The sequence below is a fragment of the Camelus dromedarius genome, chromosome 7, assembly GCF_036321535.1.
Source record: "Camelus dromedarius isolate mCamDro1 chromosome 7, mCamDro1.pat, whole genome shotgun sequence".
Taxonomy (NCBI): Eukaryota; Metazoa; Chordata; class Mammalia; order Artiodactyla; family Camelidae; genus Camelus; species Camelus dromedarius.
The window spans coordinates 38,955,636-38,971,037 of NC_087442.1; the positions used below are offsets into that span (position 1 = coordinate 38,955,636).

The 15,402-nt window shown below is 34.7% G+C and overlaps 1 protein-coding gene and 1 non-coding gene across 9 annotated transcripts in view; both read right to left on the reverse strand.

Annotated features, from left to right (window-relative positions):
* Positions 1-15,402, reverse strand: part of BBS9 (Bardet-Biedl syndrome 9) — a 383,745-nt gene that overhangs the window by 352,874 nt on the left and 15,469 nt on the right. For 7 of the 8 annotated variants that reach the window (XM_064487454.1, XM_064487457.1, XM_010988074.3 and 4 more), the window contains 3 exons: positions 12,078-12,228; positions 9,265-9,329; positions 4,216-4,329 (listed from right to left, as the gene is read on the reverse strand). In XM_064487454.1, coding sequence (XP_064343524.1) covers positions 4,216-4,329; positions 9,265-9,329; positions 12,078-12,228 — 330 coding nt within the window. The remainder of the gene's footprint in view (positions 1-4,215; positions 4,330-9,264; positions 9,330-12,077; positions 12,229-15,402) is intronic. The other variant, XM_064487458.1, reaches the window with a different exon arrangement.
* Positions 9,474-9,546, reverse strand: TRNAA-GGC (transfer RNA alanine (anticodon GGC)). Its single transcript has one exon. It is a non-coding gene; the product is annotated as a tRNA-Ala (tRNA).

Here is a 15,402-nt window from a genome sequence, read left to right on the forward strand (position 1 = left end):
AACTCCCTCTGCCTTCCTGTACTTTAAACACATTTGTTTTAAAATGCTGCTAGGTTTTCTTTTTGCTTGCTTCCTTTCTTGAGGACTAGTAACATGATTACCCAACTTCATAATTTTACAAGAAGGCATCTTAAATACAGAAGAAGGTAATTTTTAAATTTCCTTTTTTAAACTCAGATCAAGTCTATGGACGTTTTCAAATTAAAAAAAAAGACTGACCCGCTCTCTTCTGGAAAGGTGCACATCAGACACACACTAGTGATATAAGGCTTAGAAAAGGGACTTTCTTTTGAAACGTTCATTTCTTGGGGTGACTTTTACTTTTTTCTTCCTAAGTTCTATACTTTTTACACTTTATTTATACAGTGGCAGGGGTGCTTTCAGATTAAGAAAAAAGTATTTTATAACCTTCTGACTCAATAACTCTACTTCTGCATTCTATCCTAAGGAAACAATCAGAAACATGGACAAAGATTTATGTTCAAAAGTGTTCATTTCAGCAAACCAAACTTAATAGCTTCATAATAACCCACAGAATCTACGCATCAAAACTTAGTCATTCGCCTCTGTTACTCATTAGGATCACTTCTAGTTTTTCTATATTACAAATAAATACATATATGTATATACAAAAGGAAGGAAAGGAAGGCAGAAAGAGGAAGGAAATAACTAAACTTGATGTGACTTTTCCACATGTTGGATCATTTCCTGATATACATTCCCATAAACCACATATCAGCATTCAAGAGCATTTTCATGGTTCTTAATAGCCAATCTGCTTTATAAGAGTATTGTATCATTTTACATGGCCACAAGCAATGTAGGTTGTACAGTCTGTACCATCACCTCTCTAGCATCAGGTTTCATTCCGCAGCTAATTTTTTAACAGTTTTATCATTAAGATATAATTTACTTACCACCCCTTAAAAAGTATACAACTCATTGTAAAATGATTATAAATCAATAAAAAATGTTTTTAAAAAAAGTATACAACTCAATAGTTTTTAGCGTATTTACAGAACTGTGCAATCATCACCATAATCCAATTTTAGATCATTTTCATCATCCCAGAAACATTGTACCAATTAGCAGAAACTACCCATTCCCTCTGGCAGCCCCCAAAATGGCTAATTTTTACTAACTTACCACTCCATTACTTTTTCATGTTTTCATATAGATATCTCAATAATATTAAGTAAGTGTTTCAAACTCATGAAACAGAATAATTGCTTCTGCTACTCAGATATTTCTATTTCAAACTATGAAATATCCCACTTAACCACAGAAAAGTAAGACATGTCATAATAGCTTATTACTTTTTCAAAATGTACTTTTTTTATGAAGTATAGTTGATTTACAATGTTGTGTTAGTTTCTGGTGTACAGAATAGTGATTCAGTTATACATATATATCTACTCTTTTTCACATTATTTTTCATGATAGCTTATTACTAGCTATTGAATATACCTCCCTGTGCTATACTGTAGGACCTTGTTGTTTATCTATTTTATATATACCAGTTTGTACCTGCTAATCCCAAACTTCCAATTTATCCCTCCCTGCCTTTCCCCTTCAGTAACCAGAAGCTTATTTTCTGTATCTGTGAGTCTGTTTCTATTTGGTAAATAAGTCCATTTCATTTTTTAGATTCCACATATAAGTGATATCATATGATATCTGTCTTTCTCTGTTTGACATACTTCATTTAGTATGATAATCTCTAGGTCCAACCTTTTTTTTTGTACAATTTATTTTTATTTATTTATTTTGGGGAGAGGTAATTAGGTTTATTTATTTATTTATTCTTAGAGCAGGTACTGTAGGTCCATCCACGTGGCTGCAAATGGCATTATTTCATTCTTTTTTATGGCTGAGTGGTATTCCACTGTATAAATACACCACAGCTTCTTTATGCAGTCATCTGCCAATGGACATTTAGATTGCTTTCATGCCTTGGCTATTGTAAATAATGCTGCTATGAACATTGGGGTGCATGTATCTTTTCGAATTGAAGTTTCCTCCAGATATATGTCCAGGAGTGGGATTGCTGGATCATATGTTAAGTCTGTTTTTAGTGTTTTAAGGAATCTCCATTCTATTTTCCACAGTGGCTGCACCAATTTACATTCCCACCAACAGTGTAGGAGGGTTCCCTCTTCTCCACACCCTCTCAAATTTATCATTTGTGGACTTTTTAATGATGGCCATTCTGGCTGGTGTGAGGTGATACTTCACTGTAGTTTTGATTTGCATCTCTCTGATAATTAGCGATATTGAGCATCTTTTCATGTGTCTATTGGCCATCTATATATCTTCACTGGAGAAATTTCTATTTAGGTCTTCCATCCATTTCAAAAGATTCTTTTTAAATGTAAGGCATAATTTAAGAACTAAGAGAAGATATCATGTAAGTACAAGGTTATCTATTCTTTTCAAAACTAGTAGCAACTATCATTACTTTGGAAGTTCATTAATAAAGCTAGCAAAAATGTCACACAAAAGTAAGGAACTGCTTTTTATTTGATTTATTTAAAACTTTATTTTAATTGAATTAACTTGATCTGATATTAAAAATAGAGTGCAATCAGTGTAAGATAGCATTTGACGTGTGATCTAAAGAATTGTCTTTTAAAAAATAAATTAATAAATAATTGTCTTGATGCTAACAAAAAAATTAAAACTTACTTTCATTTAGCCAAAGCAATTTTTCTCACACAATTTTTTTGACTCCAGATGTACAGAATTTAGCAGAGCATTCTTTTGGAGATTTAGTAGGGGTAAGAAAATTTAAAACAGTTAATTAAACAAGGAAGACCTAGGTTCCCTGGTCATGTCAGACATTTTTTTAAAGGACAGTGAAAACCAGTTTCAACACCTTTTTGGGAAGGGACACCTCACAAATAGAAGTTAGTCTCTCATCAAATTTTACCTCTTTCTCTCCTCTTTTCATCTAACTCTGGACATCTCCCATATTCTTCAAATAATCCAAACAGTCCTGTTACTCAAGTTAAGCAATACAGCAATCCAGCCAAGTATTTTGTTTCATATAATTTTAATTACACAAAACATTTATTTGTACATCACCACCCAAAATATTCTTGACTGCTAATTGGTATGCTCAAAATCATCTATTCCTTGCCTTTACCTCTATCTATGAAAAAGCTGAGTTCACATAATTAAAGGATAATTCTAAAATAAAGTCATTTTTTTCACATCACTAAAGAAAAATCTAATATAGGTAGTCTACTTTTTATTAACACAACAGTTAAACAATAAACTCATAAACTTGAGCCCAAAGAGAGCTCAAATATAAAATCCCTAGTTACATGTTCAGCAGGTGCCACATGCACACACTCAGAAACAAAACCACAGAGGTAAGTGTCACCACTTGGCTTCCTTTCTCACTCCAGCACCAGCAGCTCCTCTATCAACCTGTCATGGTGAAGCGAGGGGAGTGGGACCATAAACAATCTTCCCACACCAACAGCAGCAGTTTACACAAGCAAGCACCTAGACCTAGTAACTCAAGTTCTGGGACTAGGGGGAGCATGCTTACAGGTAGCCTTTGTGCTAATTAGGAAAAGATACCCCCAAGGTGAGAGGAACTCAGCCTCACTGAGACAGTACTTTGTGAAATTTAGAAAAGGCATTGTTCCTCTAGGGAGGATTATTCCAGGCCAGGGCACATGGCTTAACGAGCAAGATCAGGTCTGCATTTCAGTCTCCACATGCCCCTGTTCCAGGTGCTCTGGTGCCGAAACAATCTGCACAACCCTGTACAGTGGCCATGGAGGTGGTTGAAGTGGAGACAAAGGTCCATAGCTTAACCTTGCCTACAGCAAGAAGAGCAGGGATCCCTTATAAGTGAAGAGATCAATCCCTTCTTCCACCGAGAGAAACAGACACACATTCCACCACACACACAAACAAGCTCAATTTCAGTCAGCTCATGCATAAAAGACAAAATCTGGAGAAAAGGCAGTTTTAGAAATATCTCTATAGACCACATAAAAGTGTTGGTTATATGAAAACCAAACACATTCAATGTTTAAAGTTTTCTTTTTTATTACTTTGTTCAAGTATTTGAATATAAAATTTTCAAAAATATGTTTAACTCTCTCTGAGATTCATACCACGCAATCCTCCATTTTCATATGACCAAATATTCTAAATCTGGACCTTGTAATAGCACACTTATGATTAAATGCAAATTACCTTTTACACCACCAAATGGTCCATAAGTCATATTGCAGGCTGTTCGCTGAAGATTATGTTCATACATCAATTTGATCTGATATTGGTTCCCATGTTCCACATTACCCAAAGTTCCTACGGAGAAGAAATAAAAGGACTGCTTTGTATTTTTTTACACTGAAAAATATTAATATCTTCTCATCCTCTAAACCAATTCCAAGTAACTCAATTTCAATGAAATTTAAAATGACAAAGCTCTAAAACATTATGTATTATGAACAATTAGCATACTGATGACATAGAATGCTAGCACAGTTAAAACAATTTAAGTCTCAGCTAGATTATACCATTAGATGAAATACTACCCTGGGTGACATTTTATTATCTATTTCTATTCTGTCTGAGCAAAGTATAATTATTTAAATAACAACAAGACCCTCCAGTTTCAGTTCTGAAATAAATGAGGTCAAGCTTCCTGCACTTATAACAATGACAGAGCAAAAACATGACTCAAAGTGTCTAAGAAAAAAATTCTGCATACTTTCAAGCAATTCAATTTTCTGTCACAACTCTCAAAATATTCCATCCTCTAATACATTATATTCTAATTTAATAGAGAGATCTTCTAAAGCTTTCCTCAGCAGGTAAATAGAACAATATGTTTTCTCTGAAGTCTGCCAAGAAGAATCTCCTTCAGCAAAGAAAAATACTTGCCCTGCATTTAATAGATCATACGTGCTACAACCACTTTCTAGTTCTTTCCAAATGAGAAAAGACTCTTTATCTGTATTTCACTCTCTAATTGTTAGGCTTTCTAGAGTTCGTACAGTTAGAGCTATATACCAGTGACCAGGCAAGAACATTATGATAATAAGAAGTGTTAGAAAGAAAAATGATTCCTAATGCAATTTTTTTCATTAAGAAGCATGTTTATCATTCATTCAAAAATGCAACAGTTAAAGAAAAGCTTAAAATATCATAAAGCAAATGAAATAGTCCCCAAATTGGATAATATTAGATCATTAAAAACCTAAGTATATATGTTTTTATATATGCATATGTACATACATATTTATACATGATCGTTTATTTACCGATGTGCACTGAGGTTGTAAGAGCAGAAATATTTCTACTTCCATTTTAGACACCTTAAGTTCAAAAAAATTCAATAAATTTCCCCTAAAATCACACAGCTGATAAAGAACACAATACTCAAACTAGGCCTTTAGAGTCAGCACTATATATCCTGGTGCCTGGTTGTCCATCCTTTAACAACTTTCAGGGAACCTGGTAAGCCAATGACAATTTCAAAAAAGAAAAATGCAGCATCAAGAATATGTTATTCCCACCTCTACCTTTCTCACCCTGGCCTTCTCTTCCTCATTTGAAAGGTAAAGGGTTGAAAGGGAAAAAATTAACAGGGGATGATTTCCTGGAGGAAAATCACTTCTACTCAGATCTTTGCCCCTGAAAATAATAACAGACTTCACACACCAGTAGAATAAAAAATAAAGAGAAAGACTCAAATATGCCAGCTAACACTGATAGGAGATGAAAGCTTTCTGGAATCCAAATGGTAGTAAAATCAGTAAGGCCCAGAGAAACTGGGGCTTATCACATACATACCAGCCACATGGGAAAAAAAAAAAAAAAAAAAAAAAAAAAACTCTAACTAAATACCTAACTCACAGCATTGACCTAAGGATGGATAGTTCTAGCCTTTAAAAAACAAACAAACAAACAAAAAAAGAAGTTCTGAGAAACTTTTGGTTTGTCCCTACAGAAATTCCAAATTTCATTCTGCACCTAAAACCAGATGGACCTCTCTGAGTAAGGAATGCATTTACTCTTGCCTGTTAGCCAAAAAGTTAGTCAATATTTAAACAAATTTGCATAAAATGACACTAGGATTTATCTTCTGAAAAAGTACCAAATGCATTGATAAATTTTTAAATTTCAGGTGAAAGGACTTTAAAATATAATAGTGCGACTATGGAGAACAAAAAACAATTTATTTTCCTTCAGTGCTAACCTTGGAATAAAGGTAGTATTTGAAAATCTAAAAACACCACTTTTTCTTCTAGAAAAGCATGAATGACATCAGATCAAAATTACATAGGTTTCCTTTGCCCTTGGATATATAGACTCAATACAGTAAATGTATATCTATAATTATAGTCTCCATGTAGCTAAAGTTAATATAAAGTTCCATCAATTATAAAGTAAAATTTATAATTTTATAAGGTTGCTGGCCTTATTTAAACATAATTTGATTTAAACAAAAAAAATTCTCTGGAAAAATCAAAGGTCACCTTGAAAACAGGATTTGGTGCTATTTTATATAACTGCTGAGACATCTAATGATGTTAAATGAAATAAAAGACATTACAGAGTAGGTTAAAAGGTTCATTGTATTAAATAACCAAATTAGATTATAAAAGCTTGTCAAAAGTAAACAGCCACATCTTTTTGCCCTCTCACTGCAAATATCAAAATTCTATAAATACGTCAAATGCTTAGTAAATGCTTGTTAAGAAGTACACAATTTTTGGAAAAGAATATTTAAAAGAACATAATCAGGATAGCTTAAGCTCCCACATCTGCAACCATTTACTCAGAAACCGAAGCCCATCCGAAAGGAATGAGACGCCATGTGATGCTTTTCCTTTACCAGAGTATAAGACAGGCTAACTTCAGGTCAGCAAGACCCTACTGTTTCTTTATATTAAGCCTGCATTTAATGACCTATCACCCACCAAAAAAAAAGGCAGCACAGTAGCCTCTGATTATTAAGGGTTGTTTGGTGTCTCTAGTTTGCCTCAAATCTTTTTTTGGAGCACACAGCACATAAAACAAAAAATATTTGGGGAGAGGGCAGTTGGGGTTAAGGATGTTCAGCTAACACTCTTCATCTACTGACACCAGTGAATTCACTTAAACTAAAAAGTGTTTATGCTTCCACTGTTACAGTAAAAGCTAGGTAAAAGTTCAGTCTGGAACCTCAAGAAACATATTCAAGAGAACAAAAACATAACTTCCCTGCTTCTCAATTTAAGCCAAGCCAGGAAAAATACACAAACTGTCAGCCTACGAATATCATAGGAGGTTGAAGAAATGAGAAACAGAGAAGGGAAGTGAGGTGGAGTGTAAGGGAATGGAGTTTGGACAACTCCTCATCCCTAGAGAATATAAAGCTTGTAAATGAATACAAAGAATAGAAGCTCAATAAAATCAGCATTCCCATAACAAATAACTTTCATTTTCAACACTAATTTGAAGGAGGATACCAACGTCCCTCAAACAAGGTGTGACCAAACATGCCTGTTTCTTTCAGTAGGCTTTATTTTGATAAACAAATTTCATACCTAGTCTATGTCTGGCTTTCTGGGCTATCATTCAAACAGGACCAGGAAAGGCCAAGAGTCTAACCTAATTTCTAGTTTTTAGAAAACTTCCCTCTCCTGCCTTCTTAGAGCCCCCATGAGCATGGGGACTCTAGAAGAGACCAGTACTCCAAGCAGTATTCAAGAGTAACTGTGGGCAAGTTCTCCTCCTCTATACCTGTTAATAAAATATCACTCGAAGTTAACAGGCTTATGATGGAAAAGAGAGGAACAACTAGAGTCATGCAATAAAGTAACCTATATTATACCTTCTCCACTTCCTCTAGAACACTAAATATTTTCCCTATCACTAGGATGACAACATCTTTTATCATGAAACCAATGAGAGTGCTTCACAATGTCAGTGAGAGGTAGTCTGTTGGGCCTCTGATGTAAATAGAATGGAAAAGAAAATGATAGTGGTAACAGGAAAGGAAGAAAGAAGGAGTAATATTTAGCCACTACCAATTGCCTCAGAACTTAGTTCATTCATTCATTCAACAACTATGCCTACCATACACCATATACCAGGTTACCAAGCCTGCCTTAGAAATCTGACAGATCTTCACCCCAAAAAAACACTACCTAAGAATATCCAGCTCAGTGCCAGTAAATATGAATCATTACTCAAATTAAAAGCAAAATACAAAGAAACCCAAATCAAGAGAATGACAGTGAGAAATGAAATCCTAGAAGCTAATATGTACAGCAAACTCCAAAGGAGAGTATCTTTTGTATAAGGACTAGGTCCATAGACCTATTGTATTGTATTTATTGTATCCATTTAAAAATTACCCAGTATTTTATATTCATAAAAATAACTCTCTCAACTAAACTAAAATGTATCTAATAACTGAAACAAAATTTATAAATTACCTTTTATATCTAATAACAGCCAAAATGCCAAAACCAAACCACAATTAACTATCATACTTGTACCCACAGAACCATGTTAGAGAATGAAACCTGATTAAGTCTCAAGTAGGGAAAGGACAGACTGGGAGTTCAAAATTTGTAGATACTGGCAGGCATATGTAGAATAGATAAACAAGATTATGCTGTATAGCACAAGGAGATATATACAAGATCTTGTGGTAGCTTACAGCGAAAAAAATGTGACAATGAATATATGTATGTTCATGTATAACTGAAAAATTGTGCTCTACACTGGAATTTGACACAACATTGTAAAATGACTATAACTCAATAAAAAAATGTTTAAAAAAAATAGTCTCAAGTAAATGCCTTCAGATCTGATTGAGTGAACACAACCAAAAGCCAAGAAATTGGAACTGTAAGAACACTTGAGGTTCACCAAAGAAAATGTACTTTAAACCACCATGACTCAGCATCTAATGAATTCTGTTGTTACTGTTAGAACACTCAAGTGTCCTAAGTACCCAGAATCAGCCTCTATTAGTCATAGGCAATCCTGGACACAATTCCTTGGAGAAGGGAGATTTCAAGGAACCCTCTATGCTAGAAATTTAAGTATGTATGGAAAGAGCAGATCAAGAAAATATAATGAAAAGAAGAAATGAACAATGGGAAAATGCTAACCAAGATAGGAAAAACCTTCAACCGAATGTTTTGTTTTCTCTATCAAGTCAATATTAACTATTCTTATGTAAGATTTAGAAGTCCAGATTCTAATACAAATTCTACTTTAGAATAAAATGTTTCTTACCTGAGACAGAGTAGATGCAAAGTTTTCTAGAATGCAACACAGCCAAATGAAGCATCTCAGTACCCCTGGAAAATGGGGAAAGTATTAAAATTTTAAATATTAGTTTCAGATGTAGCCAAAAAAATTACAAAATTATTTCATTTTTTAAATCCTATATTTTTTTAATTTATTAGGGGGCAATTAGGTTTATCCTTTTTTTTTTTTTTTAATGGAGGTACTGGGGATTGAACCCAGGACCTTATGCATGCCAAGCACGTGCTCTACCACTGAGCTATACCTTCCCCTCCAAAAATTATTTTAAAAACAGATTGTAACCACAGCCAACCATGAGTGAACTAACAATTTACTAGATAACATTCTAAAGTGAAAAATAAATGTAACAACAAACAGCCAGACCGATAATCCCAGAGGCCCAAGGTCTCTGCCTCAAGGAGCTCCCTTCAGATTGAAGCCAAGAGAGCCTCCTAGAAAGAGTCATATCAGGGGCCCCTTCACAAATGCTCTCCTACAATAAAGAGATCCAAGTTCTGGTTCTGGCTCTCAGACTAATTAACCTGTGACCTTGGGAAAGTCACTCTCTCTAAGCCTGTTTCCCCTTTTGGAAAATAAGAGGGTTCAATTAAATGTAATAAAATCATATGAAAGCATCTTGCAAAGTATAAAGCACCACAGAATGGTAATGGTTATTGGTAACTAGCATATATCACGTCCAGCTCTGAAATTGTACTAAAGGTATTGAATATATTTCAGTTTGGACTAAATCTCAAATAGAAATAAACTGCCACTATCATCACTGCACTTCCCAGCCCCTATCAAGTGGTTTCCAGAGACATGGCACAGTCTAGAAACCCTAAATTCAAAGTCTTCAAGGGTATATAAATGAATAAAGGGTGTAAATGGCTGTCATCAACTGGAGGCTAGGGCCTGACTAAATGAGGCGACTACAATTCAGTTCTGGACTTGTGGCCAGACCTCCACATTTTTTCAAGAAAAGCCAGAAAGCAGGGATTTTATATGAAATGTCTTCATTTTTAATTGTTCTCAATTCTTTTAAATTTAAAACACATCTGCAAACAGGCCTCCAGGATATGACCTCTGATACAGACTCTTCCAAATTAGAAGGACTATAATTGAAGTCTACAGACCTGGATTGAGGTCTTGACTCTGCACTTTGATATTTCCATGATAATTTAATCTTTCAGAGTGTTGGTTTCTCATTTATAAAGTAAAAATTGTATTAGATAATAACCTGCAAAACATTACCATAAAGTCACCAACACACTCTACTACTAAAAAATGAAAATATACACAACTATCACATAATCAATATTTCCCTCAAATTTTTTTATATATACCTTGAACAGTCAAAACAATTTTTCCATCATGCGTAGGAAAAGAACATGATGTCATGGAAATATAGCAAGGTATGGAGTCAGACAGAATCCAGGTTGTGTGACCTAAAGCTCTGAGCTCTATCTAGCTTCCTTATTTCTAAATGCAGATCATATCTTATAGATAAGATTAATGAGACTGTACTAGTTAATTAATGCTAGTACAGAATCTACTCATTAATGTTAACCTCCTCCCTTCCAACAAGTGATCATATACATGAGAGCCATACTACTTTATAGAATGATTATGACAGCATTCCACTTTTTTAAAAATGAAAAGGCAAAAATGCTTTTTAGAGGCAAGAATGCTTTTGTCGCCTTACTTTATAAATCCATCATGTTTAATATGGGCTAGGTACACAGTGGGCACCTAATCATCATCAAATTTTAGATGTAGTAGATATTTACCAGCCATATCAGTCATAAAATCTCCCTGATCTAGCCTGTCACAGTGCATAAAACTCCCATTTCAAGTCCTGGCCTATAAGCATCCACGAAGCAGCTTCCCATCAGAATAAAACATACCACTGGAAGAAGATCAAGAGCTGTCATTTAGGTTTTTCTAGTAAGAATCAGTGCCCTGAACAAGTGGAACCTGGGGCCAATACATCATGAAGAGAACTGGAGTGAGCCAAAATCCAGAGCTCAGGGTACTCCCAGACTTAAGGAAGCCAAATGGGGCTCAAAAAGAACAGTCAGGGAAAACAAGTCCACCTTTGCCTACATAGCAGTTCACAACAGACACTTTCATAAATAATTAAGAAATACAGGTTTAATTTTAAGAGAATTCATGAGAATGAGTGAAAATAAGATAATATCAGCAATATCATCAATAAAGAGAAGACACATTACACAAAATGCAAAATAAGTCTTCTAAAATAAATTAAATTAAAATGTTTTTAATTTAAAAATAGAATAAAATAAAGTTAAAAGTAAAGTTCTTTGAACCAAAGACTTACTTGTGGGTTGAATTGGCTTCTTTTAAGAACTAAGGACCTCTTTACCCTAGATAAGCAATTCATTTTAAAGCTTCAAAGTTATGTGCCAAAAAGCATAATTGCTACATTGTCTAATTTTTTTAAACTGGACAATTAGTGCTTTAAGTAAGTGAACATTTTCTATTTCTTCATCTGGTTATTTTCAAAAGTTTATCTCTTTTCCTTTAAGCTTCTGATACATCAGACATCTTAGGTCTATTACTATAAAAAAAAAAAAGTCCTAAATTATTCTCTCTTAAATTTACAGGTTTCCATATAAAAAATGTTCAGTACATGAGGAACACCTAGGTGACAATATCCAGAAAATATATTTAATTCATGGATAGTCTTTTTTTCTTTGATGAATTCATAAAAGTGACATAGTAAGGGACTGACATATTCCAAGTAGTAAGATAAAATATCAGAATGAGTAAGCTGTACTTACGAAACAAACTTTCCTACTTCTACTTGCAGTATTGGATCTCGTAGATGCACTTCTAAAAGCAAATCTTCAGCCTGAGCTCCATCTCCTGTTTTTATAGGATGAGGGTTAAAGATTCTTAGGTATCCCATAAAGCTACCCACAATTATTTTATCTGTAAAGAGATTTTTTTAAGATAGAGGAAGAAATATGTTAGTAACAAAATTTTTTGGAAATAAAATTTTAAATGTCTAAAAGAGTAATCTAAAAATTAAAAGAATCTAGTCTTGCTTCATATACAAAGCCCAATCTGCCAATAGATGATATAACTAAAGTGAACTTATTTTAATAACATATAGCTTTTCAAAAATAGCTTTACATCACCAACATATTAAACATATCAATTTTTTTAAGCCTTGATTTGGTATCAGTAGCCATAATTTAACTCAACCAAAGCAAGTCCTTGTAACAAAGGATTAGAGTAAGGTTGTAAACTGATTGCATCATAGAATGTCAAATCTACAGCTGGTCTGGCTGTCAAAAATACTGTATTAAAAAGGATTCTGAGGCCTCACTAGATAGAATACTCTGATTTATCTAGTCTTGGGTACAAGAGGGGGAAATGGTAGGATAGATGTTGTGGGCTGAACTGTGCCCCCCAAAAAGATAGGTTGAAGTCCTAACCTTGAGTACCTGTGACTTCATTTGGCAATAGAATCTTTGTAGATATAATCAAGTTAAATGAGGTCACTTGATTATGTGTGCGATAGGACTCAGTATCTTTATAAGAAGAGAACACTGAGATGGGGGTGGAGAGGAAAATGCCACGTGAAGACACAGAACAGCAAGGAGATGATCATATGACAGTGGAGGCAGGGATTTGAGTGATACATCTACAAGCCAAAGAATGCCTGGGACTATAAGAAACAAAGAGGCAAAGAAGAATCCTAAAGGCTTTAGTGGTAACATGGCCCTGCCAACACCTTGATTTTGGACTTCTAGCCTCCAGAACTGCAAGAAAATAAATTTCTGTTGTTTTAAGCCACCCAATTTGTGGTACTTTGTTATCACAATCCTAGGAAACTAATACTTTAGACTGTTTAAAATCCCTGGATTAGTAGATTGACTTGTTTTCTATCTACTGAAAGAAGGAGTTCTACTTACTTATTTATTGAGAGTTTATTATGTGCCAGGGAATGGTCTAAGTAGCTTATATATATTAACTCATTAAACACTTATAGTAACCCTATGAGAGAGGTACTATCCTAGGATTTTCAGTCCTGAACAGAGACACACATGTCATCAGAAATCTGATGCTAGGTGATCTGATGGCAGCCCCCTGGAGGTCTACAGGTCTCTGGAGCCATCTGGTTCCTGTCTCCAACTAAGGCTTGGCCAAATTAACTCTCCCTGTATTTGGGAGAGCTATGTTACTCTCATTCCAATCTCTCTTTTATTTGCATTTATCATAATTGTTTCCTGTCACCTGTGGCAAAAATAAAATAAAATGAAATGTTAGTTGATAGAGAAATTGGTACCAAGGAATAAACTACAGGCACTAATTCCTGTAGAGGTATTTGGGAATTGGTTCTCGAGCTGAGCTGGGGCACAATGCTATGACTCCTGTTCATTTTCTAGCTACAGTTAAATAGCATTGTATACAGTAACAGAGAGGTTAATCAAGTTAACACCTCCAGGTATCTGGAACCATGTGCCCTTTGCAGGTGACACTCTAGTAGACTAAATAGATGCTTCCATAGCCCAAATCAATAGGAAGGAAGAATGTCAAATCACTGTAAGATGACTTTTTCTAAGGGCAGAGGATAGTTTAAAATAAGAAAATGGCAGGTTTAAATCTCAAAATTCTCATCTCAGGATAAAGAATAAAACTCAGGGTCTTTGGGAGTCTACAGAAAGAATTTCTTACCTATTTTAGCAGTAGGCTTAACTGCTAAGAATCTAATTCAGGGATTAATTCTATAGGTTTTAAATTACAGTAACAAATGAGTTCAGAGTCTACAGGTTTCCTTCATAAAAATAAAGACATTGATCAAAAAGAATGGGATCATACTGTTATAAAAGGGTTACTGGCAAAATCTAGATGACTTGGACAAGACTTAAACCTCCAAACTCTTCTAAAACACTCCTACTGGGCTTCCTATGTATCCTATCATGCCCCAACCCCCATTTTCACTCCCTAAACTACCAAGACTCAGCTTCAACATAGCCCTATCCTCAGGGATGCCCAAGTCCACATAGTGATAATTTAACCCCAGAATTTAAATGTGTTTCATTATTACAATAGACAGTAGGACTATTATAGTACCCAGATCTCAGGTAACAAACTAACTCTCACAGATTTCAAGCTGTGATTAAATAATATAGGATCACCAGGAATGGAACGAACAGGCAACTCATTAAGGCTCTTTTTTCCCAGTGGTTCATTTACTTTTTTTATTATTAGTAGTATTTAATTGTAAGAATGTACTATAATGTGTTTATCAAATTAAGGCCTTTTCTGAAGTCTATAACCAAAAATATTTCAGGTCTATGAAAAAAGAAGAACTAACTCAAGCCTCCATATTAGACAGTCATGGCATCTTATGCATCCCCACATTTAAGTCAGTTTACAGACTCAGAGTCACTTGAACAAAGACAAGGCTGTGTATAGACTGCTGTAACACCACACATGCCACATATGAATTTTCCTCAGATCCTTCTCTATAGGATGAGCAGTCATTTATCCAGGTGTATTGAGGAAAGGTAAATACCCAGACTTCATCAGAACACTGAATATCCTCTAAATTACTACTAATTCTGGAAGCCCAGAAAGATACTGTTATTGCCAATTACGGAGACCCAGTGATAAATGAACTTTTTAACTTAGTTTACCCAGTGGGAGAGCAAAACCAGTCTATGATTTCTCACCCAGTATCTGAGAGTTTAAAGGAAGTGTATTTCCTAAGAAAATGGTAGAATACCCATTTGGTTCTCTGACAGGTACACTCAGGTATATTATATTGGAAGGACTATAGGGAAGCCAATGGAACTCCATCTCCCCATCCAGGGAGAAAATCAAAATCAGTATCACTCCTAGGCCTGATTTGGGGTGGTTTCCAAAATTCAATGCCAAAACACTTAAATATGTATGCGTGGTAATTCAATCACAGCCCTGTTTAATAACCAGATTTGCCAATATTAAAGTCTGGTGGGTCTTACAGAGTTAGGGTTGATCAGTATAACTTAAAAGGTAACTCTAAATTCTGTTATTCCACAAATTGTTTTTTCTTGGAGCCAACTAATACATGCCTTCTGCTGGAGTACAATTCTAAATCTTGGTAATTCACTC